A 20,142-nucleotide genomic window follows, 5' to 3' on the forward strand; every position below is an offset into this window, starting at 1 on the left:
GGCAAAGATTAGGATGCAGTTACTTCGTGCTCTAGGAAAACCGGCAAAATTGACCCCAAGATCACTAGACATTTTAGGAGAAAATTTTATCAGCTCTCAGATCCTTGTATCCTCTGAATGTAGAAAAGCCCTAAAACCATGAAACACTTCTCTTCCTTGCAACCAGCAGTAACCTTCTACCAAAATGCTTGCTTAATTGCATGCACCCCCTTCTCCAAAAGTCACATATACATCAACCTCCCCACTTTACCTCTTTGGAACAGCTCTCAAAGTTCTCAACTGTCTTTCAGGTTATAATCCCCAGGTTGGCTTGAATAAAATTTACACTTCTTTCTTAGATTTATTATTAATTTTTTTTAATCAACACACATTATATTGTGAAATGACCACAATAAAGCAGTTAACATACCCATCACCTTGTGTGTGTGTGGGAGTGGTCAGTGACAAGGGTTTATTTTTTTATGGAAGCACAACTGATAGTCATAAAATAATGAAAATTTTCCTTATCTAATATTTCTAATTAAAAGCTGCTAACCAAATCCTATTTCCTTAATAAAACTGTAGCAAAAATTTTCATAAGGGAAAAGCTACCATGAAGTTATTATCTTCCATTCTCATCATCTTACCTAACATATGTGGAATATTTCTGAAATAGATATTCCTTACTGTATTTTTTTCTTTGAGTCTTAGGGAGAAAAATCCCTTTTATACTCTTTTAATATTTGCTTCTATGAACTTCAGCTTCAGTTAGCTCACTTCCATACATCAAGATTCTTTTCAAAGCAGAAGAGAAGAAAAAGGAATAAGAAAAACTCAAGTCGTTTCAGTTATGTCCAACTCTTTGCGACCCCATGGACTGTAGCCCGCCAAGCTCCTCTGTCCATAGGATTTCCCAGGCAAGAATACTGGGGTGGGTTGCCATTTCCTTCTCTAGGGAATCTTCCCAACCCAGGAATTGAACCTGTGTCTCCTGTGACTCCTGCATTGGCAGGTGAATTCTTTACCATTGAGACACCAGGGAAGCCCAAGAGGTAAATGCAAATGTGGCGAGGGAAGCTGCTGGGTGACCTGAAAGCCACTCCCTGGTAGGAGTGATCTCTACCTAAAACATACACACGGTATTAAGAAACCACAGCGAAGAAATGAATGGATGTGGGTGGCCGGTTTTCACTTGTTTCCTGGATGTCTCAGACTACTGTAAATAAGTGTGTTTCGATTCAAATGGTTCCATTATCTTGGAGGGCCTAAGCATTTGTAATAGCAGTTTCTGGAGTATGCAAAGCTTATGCTTAAGGAGCATTACTGGCATTCAATGCAGTCAGACTGCGTTAAGCAGATTTACAACCCTGTTCACGGCTCTCCTTGATCGTCTTTATTTAAAAGTAAGTTCAGCCTGACGAGGTGGCTTAAGAGTCTGCCTGTGTTTCAGCCTGTTAGCCATGCCCACCAGAACGCCTGGCTCTGCTGTGTACCCTTCACCACTTCTCTAAATGAAACTCCAGGTGCCAAGGTGAATGGGCAGGACTGGCAGGTGGCACTTCACTAGGAAAGAAAGCTTCATGGGGGCGGCTTGTTTTCAAACGTATCCAGGGCTGTGGTTGCCCAGGCGGCTCGGTGGTAAAGAGCCCGCCCACCAATGCAGGAGATGTGGGTTAGATCCCTGGGTCGGGAAGATCCCCTGGAAAAGGAAAAGGCAACTCACTCCAGGATTCTTGCCTGGGAAATCCCATGGACAGAGAAGCCAGGCAGGCTACAGTTCCATGGGGTTGCAAAGAGTCGGACATGACTTGGTGACTGAACAATGACACGGCTAGCAGATTGGGAGACACGTGTCACTGAAAAGACAGTTTGTTGCCTATAGTTCCCAAGAGGAGGGGTGTGCAGTGCCACAACGGGCCACGCACGGGCAAGGCCACGTGGAGAGGCACCAGGATAGCCCACGAGCAGAGGAAATAAGGGGAAAGTGTGGACAAAAGTCTCTCCTGTGGTTTCTGCAAGGTAAGAAGGTTCTGAATTCGGCAGCTTCAATATTTTCAGCGTGTTCTAAGGCACTGGGACGACTGTCCAGCAGCTGGCCCTGGTATAATCTGGGGCAGGGGGATAGTGCTCTGGATAACAAGAGCCTGATAAAAAGGGGCAGGTGTGACACAGCCTCAGGACTGGTTCACCTGCAAACCAATGGTGTGATCCCAGGCAAGCTGTTTGCTATCTCTGTGTGAGTGTGTGGAAGTCGCTCAGTTGTGTGCAACTCTTTGTGACCCCATGGACTATACAGTCCATGGGATTCTCCAGGCCAGAATACTGGAGTGGGTAGCCTTTCCCTTCTCCAGGGGATCTTCCCAACCCAGGGATCAAACCCAGGTCTCCCAGATTGGAGGTGGATTCTTTACCAGCTGAGCCACAAGGGAAGCCCCAGGAATTAGCTAACTCTGGGTAAGAGCAGTGCCTCCCCGGCATCTGGAAGACTCTGAGACCTCAAAATACATCTCACAAAATACCGAACATAAAAAACAAGACTAATACGAGCCTGTCTGGAACACTGCTATAAGAAACATAAAAACAGAGCTTCTCAAACTTTATTGTGCCTAGGAATCACTTGGGTATTTTGTTAAATGGCAACATCTAATTCTGATTCATTGGATCAACTGGGACTTGAAACTTTGCATTTCTAATAAAATCCTCAGTGATGCTGGGACCTTGATGATGCTTTGAGTCATTAGGGATAAGAATATTCCTGGGTCAGCTTCTGCAGGGAAAACAGAAGAACTTAACATTTACTGAGCCCTGCTTTGCACTAGATACCGCGAGGCCCTGAATACACACATTTCACCTTGTTTTGCTTGGACAATATCCTTTGCTTTTAAGAAGAATTATCCCAATATCATAGGGAAGGGAACTAAGACTCAGGATGGTTAAGTAACCTGCCACAGGTCAGTTAGCTGAGACTCAGAAGATATAAATACATCTGACCTAGAAACCCAATTTTTCCTCACCACAACCTAAGTACAGATGGTTTCTGTGATGGAAAATAAAAAGTCTCTGTTGGTAAAGGCTTCATAAAATATAGACTGTGGACTTGAATGCTGGTCCATATACAACTTGACTTCTGGAAAGAAGAGAAATTCTGACTGGTGTCCATTATCTCAGGACCAGAAATAAACAGTGCTGACTAAATAACTTATATTTTACTATAGCCAGTGGAGAAACATTTTAGATGGATTCTCTATTACACTTGTGTCTTTATTTTAGAAAGTGATGCACGTCCACGGTGAAGACAGAAACAGTAAGAGTCTGCCTTCCTCCCACGTGCCCTATGTTGTATAGAGAGAACTACTGTTACCTCTCTGTCCGTTTCTAGAAATTCTATGCAAATAGTAACCTCCTATGCAAATAATCAGCTTTCCCACACAAATTCATTCATTCCAGTCATTTATTTTTCCAGGGGGAGAAGCAGTAAATAAAACATGCAACATCCCTCATCACCTGACATTCGAGTGGGTAAGCTACATCACAAACAAATACACATTATGTCAAATGGGAATAACTGGTAATGAAGAAAAAGCCAGCAGTGGAGGGCACGTGTTTGCAACTATAAATGGAGTGGTTAAGGAGGGCTTCATGGAAAAGATGGTATCTGAGTAGACATGAAGAAGGCCAACTTATTCCACATTTACTTTTCCCCTTTAGCAATATATATTAAAGCCCTTGCTGTATCAGAATATAGAGATCTACCTCATTCTTGCTAATGGCTTCATAGTTACTCTGCTGTTCACATACACCATAACACAGATGGGCATATTCTGTTATCTTCACAAAGGAAACATTTTACATTCATCTTGTGATTTAATTTGTTAGGGGATCATCTGAGTGGTTATAAGGAGATGTGAGCAGTGTGGTGTAAAGCCTGATGGAGTAGAAAGAGCAATTAGGTGCAAAGCTGGGGTTGGAAATCCTAGTGCCTGGTCAACCAGATGACTGTGTTATTACTGACTATTTCCTGAAAATCTGCTTCATATTGGTTTCCCAGGTAGCCCTAATGGTAAAGAACCTGCCTGCCAATGCAGGAGACATAAAAGACATAGGTTTGATCCCTGGGTTGAGAAAATCTCCTGGAGGAGGGCCTGGCAACCCACTCTGGTATTCTTGCCTTGCCTGAGGAATGCTACGGGCAGAGAAGCCTGGCAGGCTACAGTCTATACAGTCGCACAGAGTCGGACACAACTAAATGGATTGAGCACCCACGCACTGCTTTATATTAGCGCTTTATCCTTTTATGCTACATCTTAGACAGGGCTATATCCACCACGTACAGGGAGATATCTAAAAGCTTCTCTACCCTGAGACCAAGGCAACATTCTACTGATGTTTTGCTCAATTCCAAGCTACCCTATAATCCCTGGAGAGTCAAATATAAACCCCCTGGGCGACACTTTTCCACATTCTCCACAAAGGAAACACAAGCAAAAGTTTTAGGGAGCAGCTAACCCTCTGGGCTCTGAGTATGATCTTCCTCTTTCAGGAGAAAACACATCAGCTTCCTTAAAACAAAAAGGCACATAAATTCCTTTCCTTCCAGTAATATTTATTTATACAGATACAGATGTTTAGCATCGGGCCATATGACTGAACAGATTTCAAATGTAATGGAAGATTCATTTATTCATTTAATTATTATCTGAGGCAGTACCTGTATTATGTCCGCACTCTGCCAGCCTCTGGAAGAGGAATAAATATCTGTGCAATATGGTTCCTACCCTTGCTACCTGCTAACTCTGAATAGACTCGACAAGGGAAAAAAAAAAAAAAAAAAAAGGACTGACTGAAAGCCATGTGTGGTCAGTGGTGCCAAGGATAAAGCAAGAGGAATTAAAGAAAAGAGGAGGATGCTGTGATCCAGAGAGGGGGTCCTGGCTGAGATACAAACAGGAAGAGATGCAGGTGGAACCAGGGGATTTGGGGAAGGGATGTGTATGTGTCTTGGGGGGGATAGATATGAAAGGAAGGTGAATATAACTATGTTTTATATTTTTGTGACCCCATGGACTGCAGCCCGCTAGGATCCTTTGTCCATGGAATTTTTTAGGCAAGAATACTGGAGTGAGTTTTCATTTCCTCCTCCAAGGATCTTCCTGACCCAAGGATTGAACCCACTGTCTCCTGCATTGGCAGGTGAATTATTTACCACTGCACCAATTATATAAGCAAAGGCTGAGGTGAGGGAAAATACAGGCATTATAGAGGGAACAGGAAGTGGCCCAGTAGAGTTTAAACACAGAATATGGGGGTGGCTGCAGATGACAGGAGGTGTCGGCTGGAGTGAGACTGGAAGACAGTTCTCAGGCCCCTATTTTGTTGTTAGACATGAGATAGATAAACGAGTCCTGAAAGAGATCGAGAAAAGCACCACCGACCTCTTCTTGCACTGTGTTTAATTTTTCTGGGAGAGGGGTACTGTGTGCTTTGTTTTCATAGCCTCTGTTTCTGATTCCAGTAGATTTAAAAACCAACTTAAAACCTTTCAAAGTCACATATGCCTAGAGCTTAAAAAGGCAAGCAGGGTATAAGAGGCCTAGAACCCAAATCAGCCCCCCACCCCACTTGTCCCTGCCGCCCTCCTTCTCCTCCGAAACCACTTTTGTGTGTGGTTTACTTTTATTTATTTATTTATTTATTTATTTTAATTGGAGGCTAATTACTTTACAATATTGTAGTGGTTTTTGCCATACACTGACATGAATCAGCCATGGGTATACACGTGTCCCCGTCCTGAACTCCCCTCCCACCTCCCTCCCCATCCCATCCCTCTGGGTCATCCCAGTGCACCAGCCCCGAGCACCCTGTCTCATGCATTGAACCTGGACTGGCGATCTGTTTCACATATGATAATATACACGTTTCAATGCTATTCTCTCAAATCATCCCACCCTCAACTTCTCCCACAGAGTCTGGTTTGCTTTTATTATGAAAGATGATGCTTTGCCTAAGCAAGCAGCCTCTGATACAGGTAAGACTTTTGCCTCAACTGGTTCCTTTCAGTATGGTTATACCTATGGGCTGGCCCAGGGCAGGAAGCCTAACCAGTAAATCTAACCCAGCCCTCCCCACCTCAAGGAGGTTGAATCCTGTCGTGGAAAAGGACACCACTTTTAACTTTCAATTCTGATATCTGATTCCATATATTTAAGTGATACATGTACACTGATATTTCTTAAATGATCATTTGTAGAGCTTACCTAATGTCTTACTACTCTGTAAAATGAGGAACACTCGACACTCTTATACCATCACCACCTTCCAAAGAGCATTCTTCTCTCATCTTTCCAGTTGGCTAAACTGGAATCTGGGGTTAAATCAATATTCTTTGTTTGCATTGTTATGCCATGCAATATCGTTCACTTTTAAGTCACGCCCTACAAGAACACACTTCCTAGCTTATTCCATCTCTTTCATTTGTGCTGTCTTTCTTCTTCCTCTTCGTGTGTATTTATTACTAACGGCCCTCAACTTTGCAGAGGAACTATAAAAGCCCTACTACCACCCTTTCTGACGTGAGCAACTCCATCAGTGACCCTCTCAGACCTGTTTGTCCCTCCACAGGCCTCCCATTCAGTCCGTCCAGGCTAGTGGTTCCCCAGGCCAGCTGCCCACCTGTTGTCCTGGGGCTTCTTTTTAACACCATCTGGCGAAATCCCTGTGCCTCTCGCCTGTGCTGGGTCCCCCGCCTCCTGGATCCCATGGTTGCCTCTTTCTTGGTTTACAGCCTCATTTTTGTGGAGCTCATTCTCTAGTAGCTTCCTGAGAAAAGGTACACGGGAGGTAAATTTGTTGAGACCTTTCTTGTGTGTCTGAAAAACGTCTTAACTTCTACTCTCACGCTTGCCTGCTTATTAAGTTTTCTCAGTTCAGTTCAGTTCAGTCACTCAGTCGTGTCCGACTCTTTGCGACCCCATGAATCGTAGCACGCCCGGCCTCCCTGTCCATCACCAACTCCCGGAGTTCACTCAGACTCACGTCCATCGAGTCAGTGATGCCATCCAGCCATCTCATCCTCTGTCGTCCCCTTCTCCTCCTGCCCCCAATCCCTCCCACCATCAAAGTCTTTTCCAATGAGGCTTAATTCTAAGTAAAATTCATTTCCCTTTAGAACTCTGAAGGCTGAGTTTCACTGTCTTCTAGCGTCCAGGGCTGCGGTTGAGAAGTCTGAAGGCCACTTGTTCTCTTGACCTTTCATCTGTGACCTGGTTTGTTTCGCTGGAAGGTTTAGGAATCTTTTAAGTCCCTGGGATGCTGAAACCTCAGAGTAAAGAACCTTAATGAAACTTCTTTACTTATCCATTGTTCTGGGTACTTTCTCCCCTTTAAAACTGGAAATTCCTATTCTGGTTTGAAATTTTTCCTGTATTATTCTTTGATATAATACATCATTTTTTTTTTTCTATCTTTCCTTTGGGGAATAGCTAAGGTAAAATGCTGAAGCTGGTGGGCTGATCCAATCCATTTTTTACCTTCTTTCCCCTACCCTGCTATAACTGCTGCCTGTTAATTTACTTTCTAGAAACTTTGCATGACATGACCTTTTACATCTCTGAATAATTTTGTTTTTAACTATGAGTTTAATTTCCAAGATCTTTTTCTCATTTTCTGATTGTTTCTTTTTTTCATAGAATTTACCTTTTATTTCATGGATGTCATATTGTCTCCCATCTTTCTGAAGATACTACAGGTTTTTAAAAGCTCTTCTTTTGCTTCTTGAATTGTCAATATTTTCCCCAAACCCTCTAACCCATTTCTATTTTGATCTCAATATTTTATTCTGTATTTTCTATAGGGAGCCATACTCACATCTATATGTGATAGTCATCATATGTATTATACATAAGTAATACAAAGAATTTATTTATATTTAGGGACGCTGAGTCCTCACACAATGAATTGGAAACACTGACTGGGGGCCAGTACGCTTATCCGGCAGGCGTCCCCCGAGGTAACTGGGTGGGACTCCAAATGCCAGTCCGGTCATTTAGTTTCTCTAGATAAGAATCCTTTAATCTCCTGTCTACGGAGCCTGTCGTAGCTACAAATGCTCTCAGGGCTCAGCTGTAGGACAGTCCGGGCGGGTCTCATCTACCTGTTCACTCTACGGGGTTGCATTGAATTCCCCTGGTTTCCCCTCTCTATCCTAGGCTTCAGTTTTCTGAGTGTGGAGCATCTCGGAGCCCAAGACTACGCCCCAAGCCTCCATCAGGGACACAGGTTTGGGAGCGGCTTTGTGAGGGTGGGAGAGGAACAGGGCCAAGTTCGCGTGTGCACTCTTTCACCAAGTATTATTGATCACTCTGCAACCGCTGTCAGCCTCCTCCAGGCTCACCCACATGCCCATTCTAAGCCTCCCCAGGATCCTGCAGAATAGATTTGCAGGCTTCTCTTGGGACCCCTCACCAGTGCCCCCATCACAGGGCCAGCTTCCCAAAGTTTGCTCATATCTCCTGTTTAGTACCACCTGCTTCTCTGCTCTCTCTCAGTCTCTATCTCTGTATAGTATTTTTTTTCTTATTCTTTGCCAAAATTTTAGGGAGATTTTTGCAATAAGAAGATTTAAATGCATGTGTTCAATCTGACAGAACCACAAGCTCCCAGTCTTATGAATTTTACTTTGTCATCTATGTACTTACTATGTACGTCAGCCTAGTCTAGACAGTTTATCCAGAGAACCTTAGGTGTTACCCTAAACCAATTGCTAACTACCTAACAACTACTTTCAGGTAGGGTATTGTCAAAATCATTTTAATTCTCAGTGATTTTCTACAGAGTACAAGTTCAAAGTGAGCTGGACTCTTACAAATTTATCTTTACAGCATCTCATCATTATCCTGGTTCTAGAAGTTTGGACCAAAGGTCAATTTGAAGTAGATGCCACATCCATTTTCAAATAAGAAGGAAGGAAGGAGAGGAGGGAGGTGGAAAGGGAGGAGGGAGAGATGAAGGGAGAGATGGAGGGAAGCAGGGAGGAAAAAAGAAACAGACATCAAGAAAATGATTTAAAAACAGAACAGTAAGGGGGCTGGTCCAACAAATACTATTTTAAGAAAAGCTATGTAAGTTTATTAAATAAGAAGGGAGACAGCAGAAAACAACCTGACTTTAAGATAACTAAATGAGCACTCACTTGGAAGGCAGTTGCTTAACTCCTACCACCCAATGTTAGCTGTGAAACTCCGGTTACTCATCCAACAACTTGCCTTCAGAATTCATATAAAAAAATCACCATTATCCAGCTAGAAACTATATACATATGAGATTCTTGCAAATAGTTGTGAGATCACCTTCCAATTATGTACTCACCCTTTTATTGCCTAAATGTATATGTACATACACATACATATGTATATTAATGTATATATGTAGGTATTCCTCACCTCATCCCCCTTAAGACAGCTTGCTGGTTGTTCTTTTAATATATTACTTCAATGTATTTTTATTTTCCTAAGTACATTTCCTACAAATTTCTCTACTTCAGTTCATTTCAGTCGCTCAGTTGTATCTGATTCTTTGTGACCCCATGAATCACAGTATGCCAGGCCTCCCTATCCATCATCAACTCCTGGAGTCTACCCAAACCCATGTCCATTGAGTTGGTGATGCCATCCAGCCATCTCATCCTCTGTCGTCCCCTTCTCCTCCTGCCCCCAATCCCTCCCAGCATCAGAGTCTTCTCAAATGAGTTAGCTCTTCGCATCAGGTAGCCAAAGTACTGGAGTTTCAGCTTCAACATCAGTCCTTCCAATGAACACCCAGGACTGATCTCCTCTAGGATGGACTGGTTGGATCTCCTTGCAGTCCAAGGGACTCTCCAGAGTCTTCTCCAACACCACAGTTCAAAAGCATCAATTCTTCGGTGCTCAGTTTTATTTATAGTCCAACTCTCACATCCATACATGACCACTGGAAAAACCATAGCCTTGACTAGACGGACCTTTGTTGGCAAAGTAATATGCAATTCTTTCTACTCTCTGCTATACTCAACTATGGGCCAATTAGTTTTTAAAGAGGTATTCACGTTGTCAACAAGAATGATCCTAATGTAGCTGAAACCACATCTCCATCTCTGAGTTTGATAAGATGAAAAACTCTGTAGTCAGATTGACCTTGTTTTCAATTTCACTTCTACTTACTGAATGTCTGACCTTTCAGTTCAGTTCAGTTCAGTTGCTCAGTCATGTCCGACTCTTTGCGACCCCATGAATCGCAGCACACCAGGCCCCCCTGTCCATCACCAACTCCTGGACCTTTAGGGAGCTAAATAATCTCTCCAAGAGGAAAATGGACATACTATTATCCATTTTTCAGGCTGTTACATGGATGAAATCATAAAATGCATATAAAGAACTTGACATATTATAGGTGTTCAATAAATTAAATCTATTAAAATCAGAACATGAGAAGATATTGAAACCTTGACTCTTGAAAAATTCAGGTTCTTTACCACGAGCGCCACCAGGGAAGCCCCAGATCACTGGCAGGCTGGTCAACGGGAAGCAGCTTGTCAGTCACGGAAAAGCAAGGGGGGAGTACTTACAGGCAACGAGGGAAGGCTGTGTGAAAGTGGGGGTAGGGAGAAGGCCTGGAAGAAAATTACTTTATTTTGGGTCAGTTCCTTAACCTTTTTGTAGTTTATCTATCTACAAAATTAGGAAGTTGGATGAAGTCCCTCCAGATACTCACAATGAAGAGTTCTGTGGTTGGATAATTTTGGAATATGACTCTTCATGTCATGCCTGTCCCCTCCCCCATTTACGGCAGCAGCTTGATTTTCTTTTACCTGGAATATTACAAATCTGAAAGTGTTAGTCACTCCATGTGTCTGACTCTTTGTGACTCCATGGGTGTAGTCTGCTAGGCTCCTCTGCCCATCGATTTCCTAGGCAAGAATGCTAGAGTAGGTTGCATTTCCTTCTTCAGGGAATCTTCCTGACCCAGGGACTGAACCGGGGTCTCCTGCATTGCAGGCAGATGCTTTACCATCTGAGCCACCAGGGACAGCCTACAAATCCTTTCCACATTTCCCCTCCCCACCCAGGTACTACGTATTAGCATATTCTAGAAAGGATGGATGAGCTGATCTGCAGTTTCTCATCCTAAAATATGTTTCTCTGAGTTTTACTACTTCACCTAAATGTTTGGTTAAGGAAAAAAAGGATAAATGTGATGTGTCGGGAGCTTTATTTATTGGTGCTTTCTCCTATAGCAGCATATAACTTTTAGAGTGGGAGAAAAAAATATCTTTCATAATTTCAGTGAAACCAGCTATTTCTTAGTTTAACATTTTAGCTATGGCACCATCCATGTCTTGGGCAGGTGATCACCAAAGCATTGGTTGAACTGCTGCCAAGTCAGTGGATTTAATTTGGTTATGAAGATAGACATATTACTGGGACACATCTGGCGATTTTGGCAGACGGTGAATGAAATGAATCAACCGTGGAGTAATTGGACTGGCTGCTCAGTGATCAACATGACCGGAATGGAAAATAACTGTGGGATAAATTAATCCTTACACGGCAGGACTGTACCATTATTCCAGAATACACCTCAAATCGGTATTCAAGATGAATATACTTTCAGGTACAATTACCAATTCAAACAATTAAGGTATTTCTAGTAGAAAAATATGTTCACTTTTTCTATCAATCTACCAACATTCATTTTTATCTAAAAGGAAAAGACAGTGCCGTTTGCTGGGAATGGAAGCATTTAGTAGGAAGGAGGCCCAAGAACCTTACCAGAGAAAAGAGCCAGGAGCCAGATGCTCTGTAACTTTCCATGGAGCCTTCAGTAAGTCTTTGTTTTCTTTTAAAAATAACTAACCTCAAGTAGCTTATAATTTAGCTGATTATATTTACACATTTGGGGTTTCCATTTCATGCCTTCTTACGTTAAAAAATCATTTTTAATTCTGCTACGTAGTGGAGATAAAAGTGAACAAATATTTCAATGTTCTTTAGTTAGCCACTGGGCTGGACAAAAATTCATTTGGGTTTTTCTGTAAGATGAAAAGAAAACCTCAAACGAACTTTTGGGCCAATCCCCAATACAATGAAGCTCCCCTCTCCCAGTTTCACCTTAATTGCAAGAATTCTATCAAAACCTGTTGCAATGTTTTTTTTCATTCTCTCTTGATATGTCTCCCACCCCTCAAGACTGCTAAGGTTCTAATTATGTCTATATTTTCATTGAATACTCTATTCCCACCCCCAAAATACATTTCCTTCTTCTCAAGAGGAGGTTAATCAACTCTGTCAAAATAAAGTTCATCAGTTCTGTAGGATCCAAATGCTGAGCTTTAGTAGTAGAGTGACCACCTGAGAGGTTTTTGTGTAGGGCTTTCTGTATTCCTCTGTCCATAGATTTCTCTAGGCAAGAAAACTGGAGTGGGCTGCCGTTCCCATCTCCAGGGGATCTTCCCAACCTAGGGACCAAACCCAGGTCTGCTGTGTTGCAGACTCTTTACCTCCAGAGCCACCAGGGGAGCCCCAAACCAGCACAAGCCCCTGACAAATGAAGACTGTGGGCCACCTTTGTTGGTAGCTTGAGAGGAGGATTGCAAGTGGCAAAGGCTGCCTGCATCAGAAAGCTGCCACGTTAATCCTCTCATTAGAAGCACCCTTCTTTCATCACTAACCAGCTGTAGAACGCCATCTAACAGCAGATAGAGGAGCACATTTAATGACCTTTCCCTTTCCCTTACACCAGTGGTTCTCAGTCTTGGCTTCTCACTAAAATCATCTGGTAAGCTTTTTTTTTTTTTGTAATGATACCATTCCCTGACTTACCTGAACTGAAGTTTAGCCCTGGTCATCAGCATAGATGTCTAAAATTTCAGAGCTTATTCTAATGTTATCCAGGGCGAAGAAACACTGCTTGGCATCCATTCTGGGATTCAAACTACAGGTCTAGCAAGAGTCATTCAAAAGCAAGGAGAAAGCTACTTTATTATCTCTGACTTTTAAAAGATTGCATGCACGTTTCCACTTCACATTTAAAACAAATGAGAACCACAAACCGACTTTAAATGTAGCTCAAACGGTAAAGAATCTGCCTGCAATGCAGGAGACCCGGATTCAATCCCTGGGTGGGGAAGATCCTCTGGAGAAGGGAATGGCAACCCACTCCAGTATTCCTGCCTGGAGAATCCCACGGACAGAGGAACCTGGAGGGCTACAGTCCGTGGGGTGGCAAAGAGTCGGACACGACTGAGCGACTAACACTACTAGGGTTCATGATATGTTTCTCCCTTGTGTTTTCATTCTGATTATCAATCACCACCATCCACTGAGTTTCGTTTTTTGCTTTTTTTTTTTTTTTTTGCACAGGAAAATGTTTTAGGTAGGTACTGTGGGGCTACAGTGATTTCAAACCCAAGGTTTCTGCCTTCAGGGAGCTCACACAGGAAAAGGTGACTAGATGATAAAGCAAATGACCTCACAGAGGAGACTCAAAGAAGGAAATGGCTGTAGCCTGAGATGGTCAGGAATTCTGCACAGAGGAGGTAGGACTTGAAGAAGGCCTTGGAGGACTGGCTAGCATTCTAATTAGAAAAGGCCTGGGACTTCCCTGGTGGTCCAGCAATTAGGAATCTGTCTTGCAATGCAGGGAACATGGGTTTGATCCCTGGTCCAGTAACTAAGATCCCATGAGCTGCGGAGCAACTAAGCCTTCCTGGGAACCACAACTACTGAGCCCATATGCTCTGCCCCCTGCACTCCAGAGACCCAGTGCTGCAACCAGAGTCTGTGCACCACAGTGAAGGGTCCCGCATCCTGCAATGAGGATCCCACGTGCCACAACTGAGTCCCGACGCAGCCAAATTAATTAATTTTAAAAAGAAGCAAAGACCTTCCAAGGAGGAAGTGGGTACGATGCAATCAGACTACCAAATTTAAATATATACACAAATAATAAAGTTCATATTCTGAGAAATGCGAACTATATGAAGCCAACTGCTGAGCAAAGAGACATAATGAGCTCAGTCACTTTTTTTTTTTTTTTTTGGAGATAACCACTCTTGACATCGAAAAGAAGAATTAAACTGGCAGATGAAACAGCTGGTTCAGCTGAAGCAAAAAGACAAGCTTGGCATATAATTCAGAGAACAAGCCACAGAACAGCAGCCTCATACGGTACAGGGTCCTTCCCTCTCTCACGCTGGGCCCACAGAAGAGACCTAATTACCCAGGCATCAAGGCAAAAGCTGCCCAGAGCATCGCCAAAGCCTTGAGGTTCCCACTCTACACGATCGCATGACTATCTAATGTTGAAGGAATATATTCAGGACAAAAATCGTCCAAAAGTTATGTGTTGACTTTTACATCATGTGATGGTCAATCACTGATTTTCAACCACTTTTCTAATGCAATGGCTTTCTCTCTGGATTTCAGAATTCAAGTACCACTTGAATTTGTCCCTGCCCCCTAAAATAGTTAGTTTTCATCTTAGAAAACTAAGATGTTTTCAACCTAGAAAACCAGATATTCCAATATCTGGTCTTCGGGCAAGACAGTAACTAAATGCCAATAAACGATCTGGGTCTGCATCATCCCAGGAAGTCAGCTGGCAAGAAGAACATTTAGAAGTAGGCACCACTGGTTATTTCACACATTATTAACTTATATTACAATTCAAATAAGCTTACAGCTGGCAAAAAAAAAAAAAAATCTCTTCTGTAAAGTGATCTCAAACATAATAGGCTTAATCAGAGATAAATTAAATTAGGCAGCCATGCATACTATAGCATATTAATTCTGAGTAGTTATTAAATACATTTTCTGTTATCAGTGGTGTGAACAACATTATACGCAAACAAATTCTTCCAGAGGACAGCAAATAAAGTTTATGTTTGGGATGCTGTGTGCCTGACATTTCCCCATGCCTCCTTATAACGTTAAATAATCTTTTCTGCTAATAATGGCACTGGGTTAAGTCTCCACAAATGAGTCAACTTCCCTCCCAGGCTATTAAGCAAAAGAACAGCAGGGGAAAGTGCCAGTGTGGTTTTGGTTTTCTCCAAAGGAAACTTTTCTACCTTTCTGCCCCAAATTTTAGAAAGAAGGCATTAGTAAGTCAAGCTGGAGCAAAACTGTCCAAAATATAAGGTGGTGAATATCCATTAGGTTAAAAATGATGTATCTCATTCTGTGTTTTGGGGAGCCTGTTATGCCTGAGAATATTCAAAGAAGGAAATTACTAAAGTTGAATGATCTTTTGTAAATAACATCCTCCCATCCTGTGTTTCCTTGAATGGTAGTAATCTAAGCCATCAAACTAGCACTCTGATTGCACAGACCAGGAAGTGGTGGCTCTGTGAAAGAAAAGAAAAAGAGACATCTAAAGGATGAAAAGATACATCAAGGAAGGTAATGTACACACACATATATACACACATCACCTTCCTGGATGTACTTCTGCCATATTACCTTGTTCTTTCATTAATCAACCAGGCCCTTCAATTTCTGTATCCAGAAGCAATTCAAGTTGCTAGGAATGAGCCCCCCTCCCCCTGCCAACCCACCAAGTCTGAGAAAAATATTTGACACTCCTTGCGCTTTGCACATTTAAAACTCAATGTAAGGTGACAAGAACATTAAGCTGCCCAGTGAGCAAAATGTGAAACTAATCACTATCTGTTCTTAGCCATGGGTATAGTAATTGGGAAATTAAACTGCCTGAGAATAGCTGGGCCACCTGCATCAGAAAGCATCTCCTTGGAATGACTAATGAAGACAAATGTATGCTTTACTGACAACTCCAGCAGCCTGAAAAGGCACACTACACTACCTACTTCATTTACAGTAAAGGTAAGCACACTGCAGATTTTTCATTTCAAAGCAGGGGTCCCCAACTCCGGGATCCGATGCCTGAGAATCTGAGGCAGGAAATAAAGTACTCGATAAACATAATGTGCTTGAATCATCCCCAAACTATCCCCCACCTCCCTCCCGTCTGTGGAAAGATTGTGTTCCATGAAACCTGTCTCTGGTGCCAAAAAGGTTAGGGACTGCTGATTTAAAGGAATAAAACCTAACCACCTGCAACATTTTGTACATACATACTGATTGAATTGGACTTCCCAGGAGGTGCTAGTGGTAGAGAATCCTCCTGCCAATGCAGGAGACACAAGAGATGTGGGTTTGAGCCGTGGGTCAGGAAGATCCCCTGGGGGAGGGCAAGGAAACCCACTGCAGTATTCTTGCTGGGAGAATCCCATAGATAGAAGAGCCTGGCGGGCTACAGTCCACAGGTTTGCAAAGAGTCAGACATGACTAAAGTGACTTAGCATGAACACAAAGCACTGGTTGAATTCACATTGTTATTTACTCTTGAAAACCCAACACTTCTCTTTTTAAGTTGGCAAACTGGGATCAACTTGCTGACTAAAATGTTGAATTGCAGCTTTATAACAACTAGATTCAAATAAATAAAACTTCAAAAAATACCTTTATTTTAAATAAACTTGCTGTTATTCATCCATCCATCCATTCTGCATTCATACATCCATTCTATATTTACTGAATACCTACTATGTGCTAGGTACTGCTTGATATTTGGCAGAGAGAGAGACAGAGAGGGATGAATGACAGTTCCTTAAGGAGTCTGTCAACTCTTGGAGGAAAGCTGCACGCACACAGCCAATTTCTACATGTTCTTGTAGGAATCATTTCAGAGTACCTTCCCTTTCCTTGGAGACTTCAGAGAGGAGGTGAGTCTGGAGCTGCATTTTAGGACCAGGTCAAAAGGGTACAAAATGAAGAGTTTTTGTGGCTGAAGAGGCTTGAGCAAAAAAAAGCCTTGGAAAATGAGAGGCAAGCATATGCAAAATCAAGAAGAAGGCTGTGGTCTGAATGAGAAAAAGAAATCGCCTTCAGAGTATATGAAGGAAATAAATACAAGAGGCCAGAAAGTCAACCAGAGAAAGAAATGGCAACCCACTCCAGTATTCTTGCCTGGAAAATCCTATAGACACAGGAGCCTGGTGGGCTACAGTCTATAGGGTCGCAAGAGTTGGACACGGACTTAGCAACTAAACCACCACCACCAGAAGGTCAACAGATGATGGTGAAGGCCAGGCAAGGGTGAGGCTGTGCAGGGCCCCAGAAGACAGGTCCAGGATGTGGCATTTCATTCTGTGGGGCAGTTGTTTGCAACACACAGGACGGGGGGACCCTCGGGTCACAGGAAGGGAGGGAGGCAGACTGGGGAGGAGTCAAGAGTAAGGAAGCAGCTGGCCAGTCAGGACGCCAGGCCCTCAAACTCTGCTTCAATTCCAGTAGCTTGGCCAATGTCTATCTCCTATCGGGTCTTCTAAATTTTTAAAATATGTGTTTTGAGTTTGGAAAAGTTTGAGATTTACAACAGTTGCAAAGCTAATACAAAGAGTTCCCCTTAAACACCTCACCCAATTTCCCTTGACATTAACCTCTTCATGTTACGACAGCTCAGTTGTCACAGCCGAGAAGCCAGCCCTTGCACAGCGCTGTTAACTCCGGGCTCCAATCACATTTCACCAGTATTTCCACACGCGTACCTTCTCTGTTCCATAGTCCATGCCAAGACATCACACTGCATTGAGTCACCGTGTCTCTTTCGTCTCTTTTCATGTGTGACAGTTTTTCGGTTTTTTTCCCTTGTTAACTCATGACCTTGACAGTCTGAAGAAATAGGAGCCAGGTATTTTTGTTCTCACTCTGTGTTTGTCAGATGTTTTCCTCATGACTAGACCAGGGTTATGGGTTTGGGGAAGAATACCACAGAGGCGAGGTACATTTTTCATTTTGTCATATCAGGGGGCATATATCATCAACAAGTCTTGGCAATTGCCACGCTAACCTTGAACACTTGGCTAGGTGGTGTTTGTTGGGTTTCTCTGCTGTGAACTCACCACTTTCCCTCTTCACATACACTCTTATTTGGAAGCCGGTCTCCCCGGGCCACACTGACGGACAAGGGTAAGCTTCACTTTCTGGAGGGGGCTGTATCTACCCACATTATTTGGAATTCTTCTACAAGGAAGATTTGTTCCTCCTACTGTCATTACTCACTGGTTCAACCCTTTATATTACAGTGAACTCATGCATATTTATATTTTAGATTATAATCCAATAAACACCACATTACCTATTCCATTGCACAAACTATTCCAGCTTTGGCTGCTGGTGACTGTTTTTAGGTTGTCTCTCACATTCTTCTGAGGGGCCCCCATCCTGTTGTTTTCTGAGCACTTTTACTGTTTTAGGGAATCCAGATAATCCAGTCTTACATTGCACTTTCACTACCATAGCTCCAGAACCAGCCATTTTTCCAAAGATCCCTTGTCTTTTTTTTTTTTTTATGGAAGATGATATTTAGAAACTAGTATCTGGGTATGGGTGTGCTAGATGCTTCTGGGGTATCACTGCTCCCAGGCCCTCTCAGCAGAAAGTGAGGAAATGTATGTGTATCTGTGTGTGTGCATATACATATAAATATATATATATAGTGTAATATAACAATTATAGCTATATATATCGGAGAAGGCAATGGCACCTCACTCCAGTACTCTCGCCTGGAGACTCCCATGGATGGAGCAGCCTGGTAGGCTTGCAGTCCATGGGGTCCCTAAGAGTCGGACACGACTCAGCGACTTCACTTCCATGCGTTGGAGAAGGAGATGGCAACCCATTCCAGTGTTCTTGCCTGGAGAATCCCAGGGGCGGGGGACCCTGGTGGGCTGCCGTCTATGGGGTCGCACAGAGTCGGACACGACTGAAGCGACGCAGCAGCAGCAGCAGCTATATATATATATATATATATGTATAAATTGCTTCTATAATCATTAATCAGTGTATATATTACACTAAACATGAATTCATACTAATATGTCCAACTATACCCCAGTACTAAATGGTTCATTTTGGTTTTCCCTCCCTGCTTATCTGCAAAAGCCCTGACAGAGAGAACCTGGCTCTCACCATCCATCCATTTACTTATGTATTTGACTCCAGTATTCGAACCTTCTTTTGAAAATGAAATTCTATTACTTTAAAATAATAGAAAAAAAAAACTTGAAAACAAACACAAATCAGTTTGAGAGGTATTTTACAAGATTAATTCACAGAACTTAAGTGATTGGATGTGGAAAGTGAGAGAAGCTAGAAATAAATGTGGATTAAGTAATGGGGTGAACAGTGTCTTTTTATCTCAGTTTTTAAAAAAATACACGGGGGGAAAGGATTTGGGAAGAAAATAATTGAGTCTGGGGAATTTAAAATGGAATATCCATGTGGACATGCATCAAAGACCTCCTGAAATGAAGGTCAGGATTATAAGAGAGTTCTAAGCTGTAAAAGTAAATTTCAGGATCTTAAACCTAAAAAGGAAGATAGAAAATCTTGGGGCCAAATAAAAAGGCCAGGAAAATAAAATGAATAGAAATAGAAGGTAAGGGACGACAGCCTACACAACAATAACACTGAAAAATACATGTTGAATACAGGAACATGTACTATCTCTCTATTGATTTAGATCATCTTTAATTTCTTTAAACATGCTTTGTAGTTTTCATTGTATATGTCTTGTACTTCCATTATTAAATCTTGTCCTAAGTTTTTTTTTGATACCATTTTAAATTGAAATGCTTTCTAGATCATTCATTGCTGCTGTAAAGAAATGTAAGTAGTTTTTAATATACTCATCTTCTATCCTGCAAGTCTGCTGAACTCATTTCCTAGATCTACAGTTTTGGGTGAATTCCTTAGGATTTCATATATATAAGACTGTGTCATCTACAAACAGAGTTTGTTTTGTTTGAAAGTGAAAGTAAAAGTCACGTCCGACTCTTTGCGAGCCCATGAACTATAGAGTCTATGGAATTCTCCAGGCCAGAATCCTGGAGTGGGTAGCTGTTCCCTTCTCCAGGGGATCTTCCCAACCCAGGGATTGAACCCAGGTCTCCCACATTGCAGGCAGATTCTTTACCAACTGAGCTATCAGGAAAGCCCTGTTTTGTTTGTCCCTTTTCAATCCAGATGCCTTTTATTTTACTTGCCTGCTTTTGTTAGAATCTCCAAAATATAACGAATAAAAGTGGCAAGAGCAGACAACTTTTTTGTT

At 42.3% G+C, this 20,142-nt stretch overlaps 1 protein-coding gene across 2 annotated transcripts in view; it reads right to left on the minus strand.

Moving 5' to 3' along the window:
• ENOX1 (ecto-NOX disulfide-thiol exchanger 1) overlaps positions 1-20,142 on the minus strand; it is a 343,215-nt gene that overhangs the window by 302,180 nt on the left and 20,893 nt on the right. The window contains exon 1 of one of the 2 annotated variants that reach the window (XM_027557160.1): positions 6,649-6,793. The exons of the other annotated variant lie outside the window; for it this stretch is intronic. Within the exon in view, the coding sequence (XP_027412961.1) occupies positions 6,649-6,736 (88 nt within the window). The 5' untranslated portion in view covers positions 6,737-6,793. Of the gene's footprint in view, positions 1-6,648; positions 6,794-20,142 lie in introns of those variants that run through there. 2 annotated transcript variants of the gene reach the window in all.

This window comes from Bos indicus x Bos taurus, chromosome 12 (assembly GCF_003369695.1).
Source record: "Bos indicus x Bos taurus breed Angus x Brahman F1 hybrid chromosome 12, Bos_hybrid_MaternalHap_v2.0, whole genome shotgun sequence".
Taxonomy (NCBI): domain Eukaryota; kingdom Metazoa; phylum Chordata; class Mammalia; order Artiodactyla; family Bovidae; genus Bos; species Bos indicus x Bos taurus.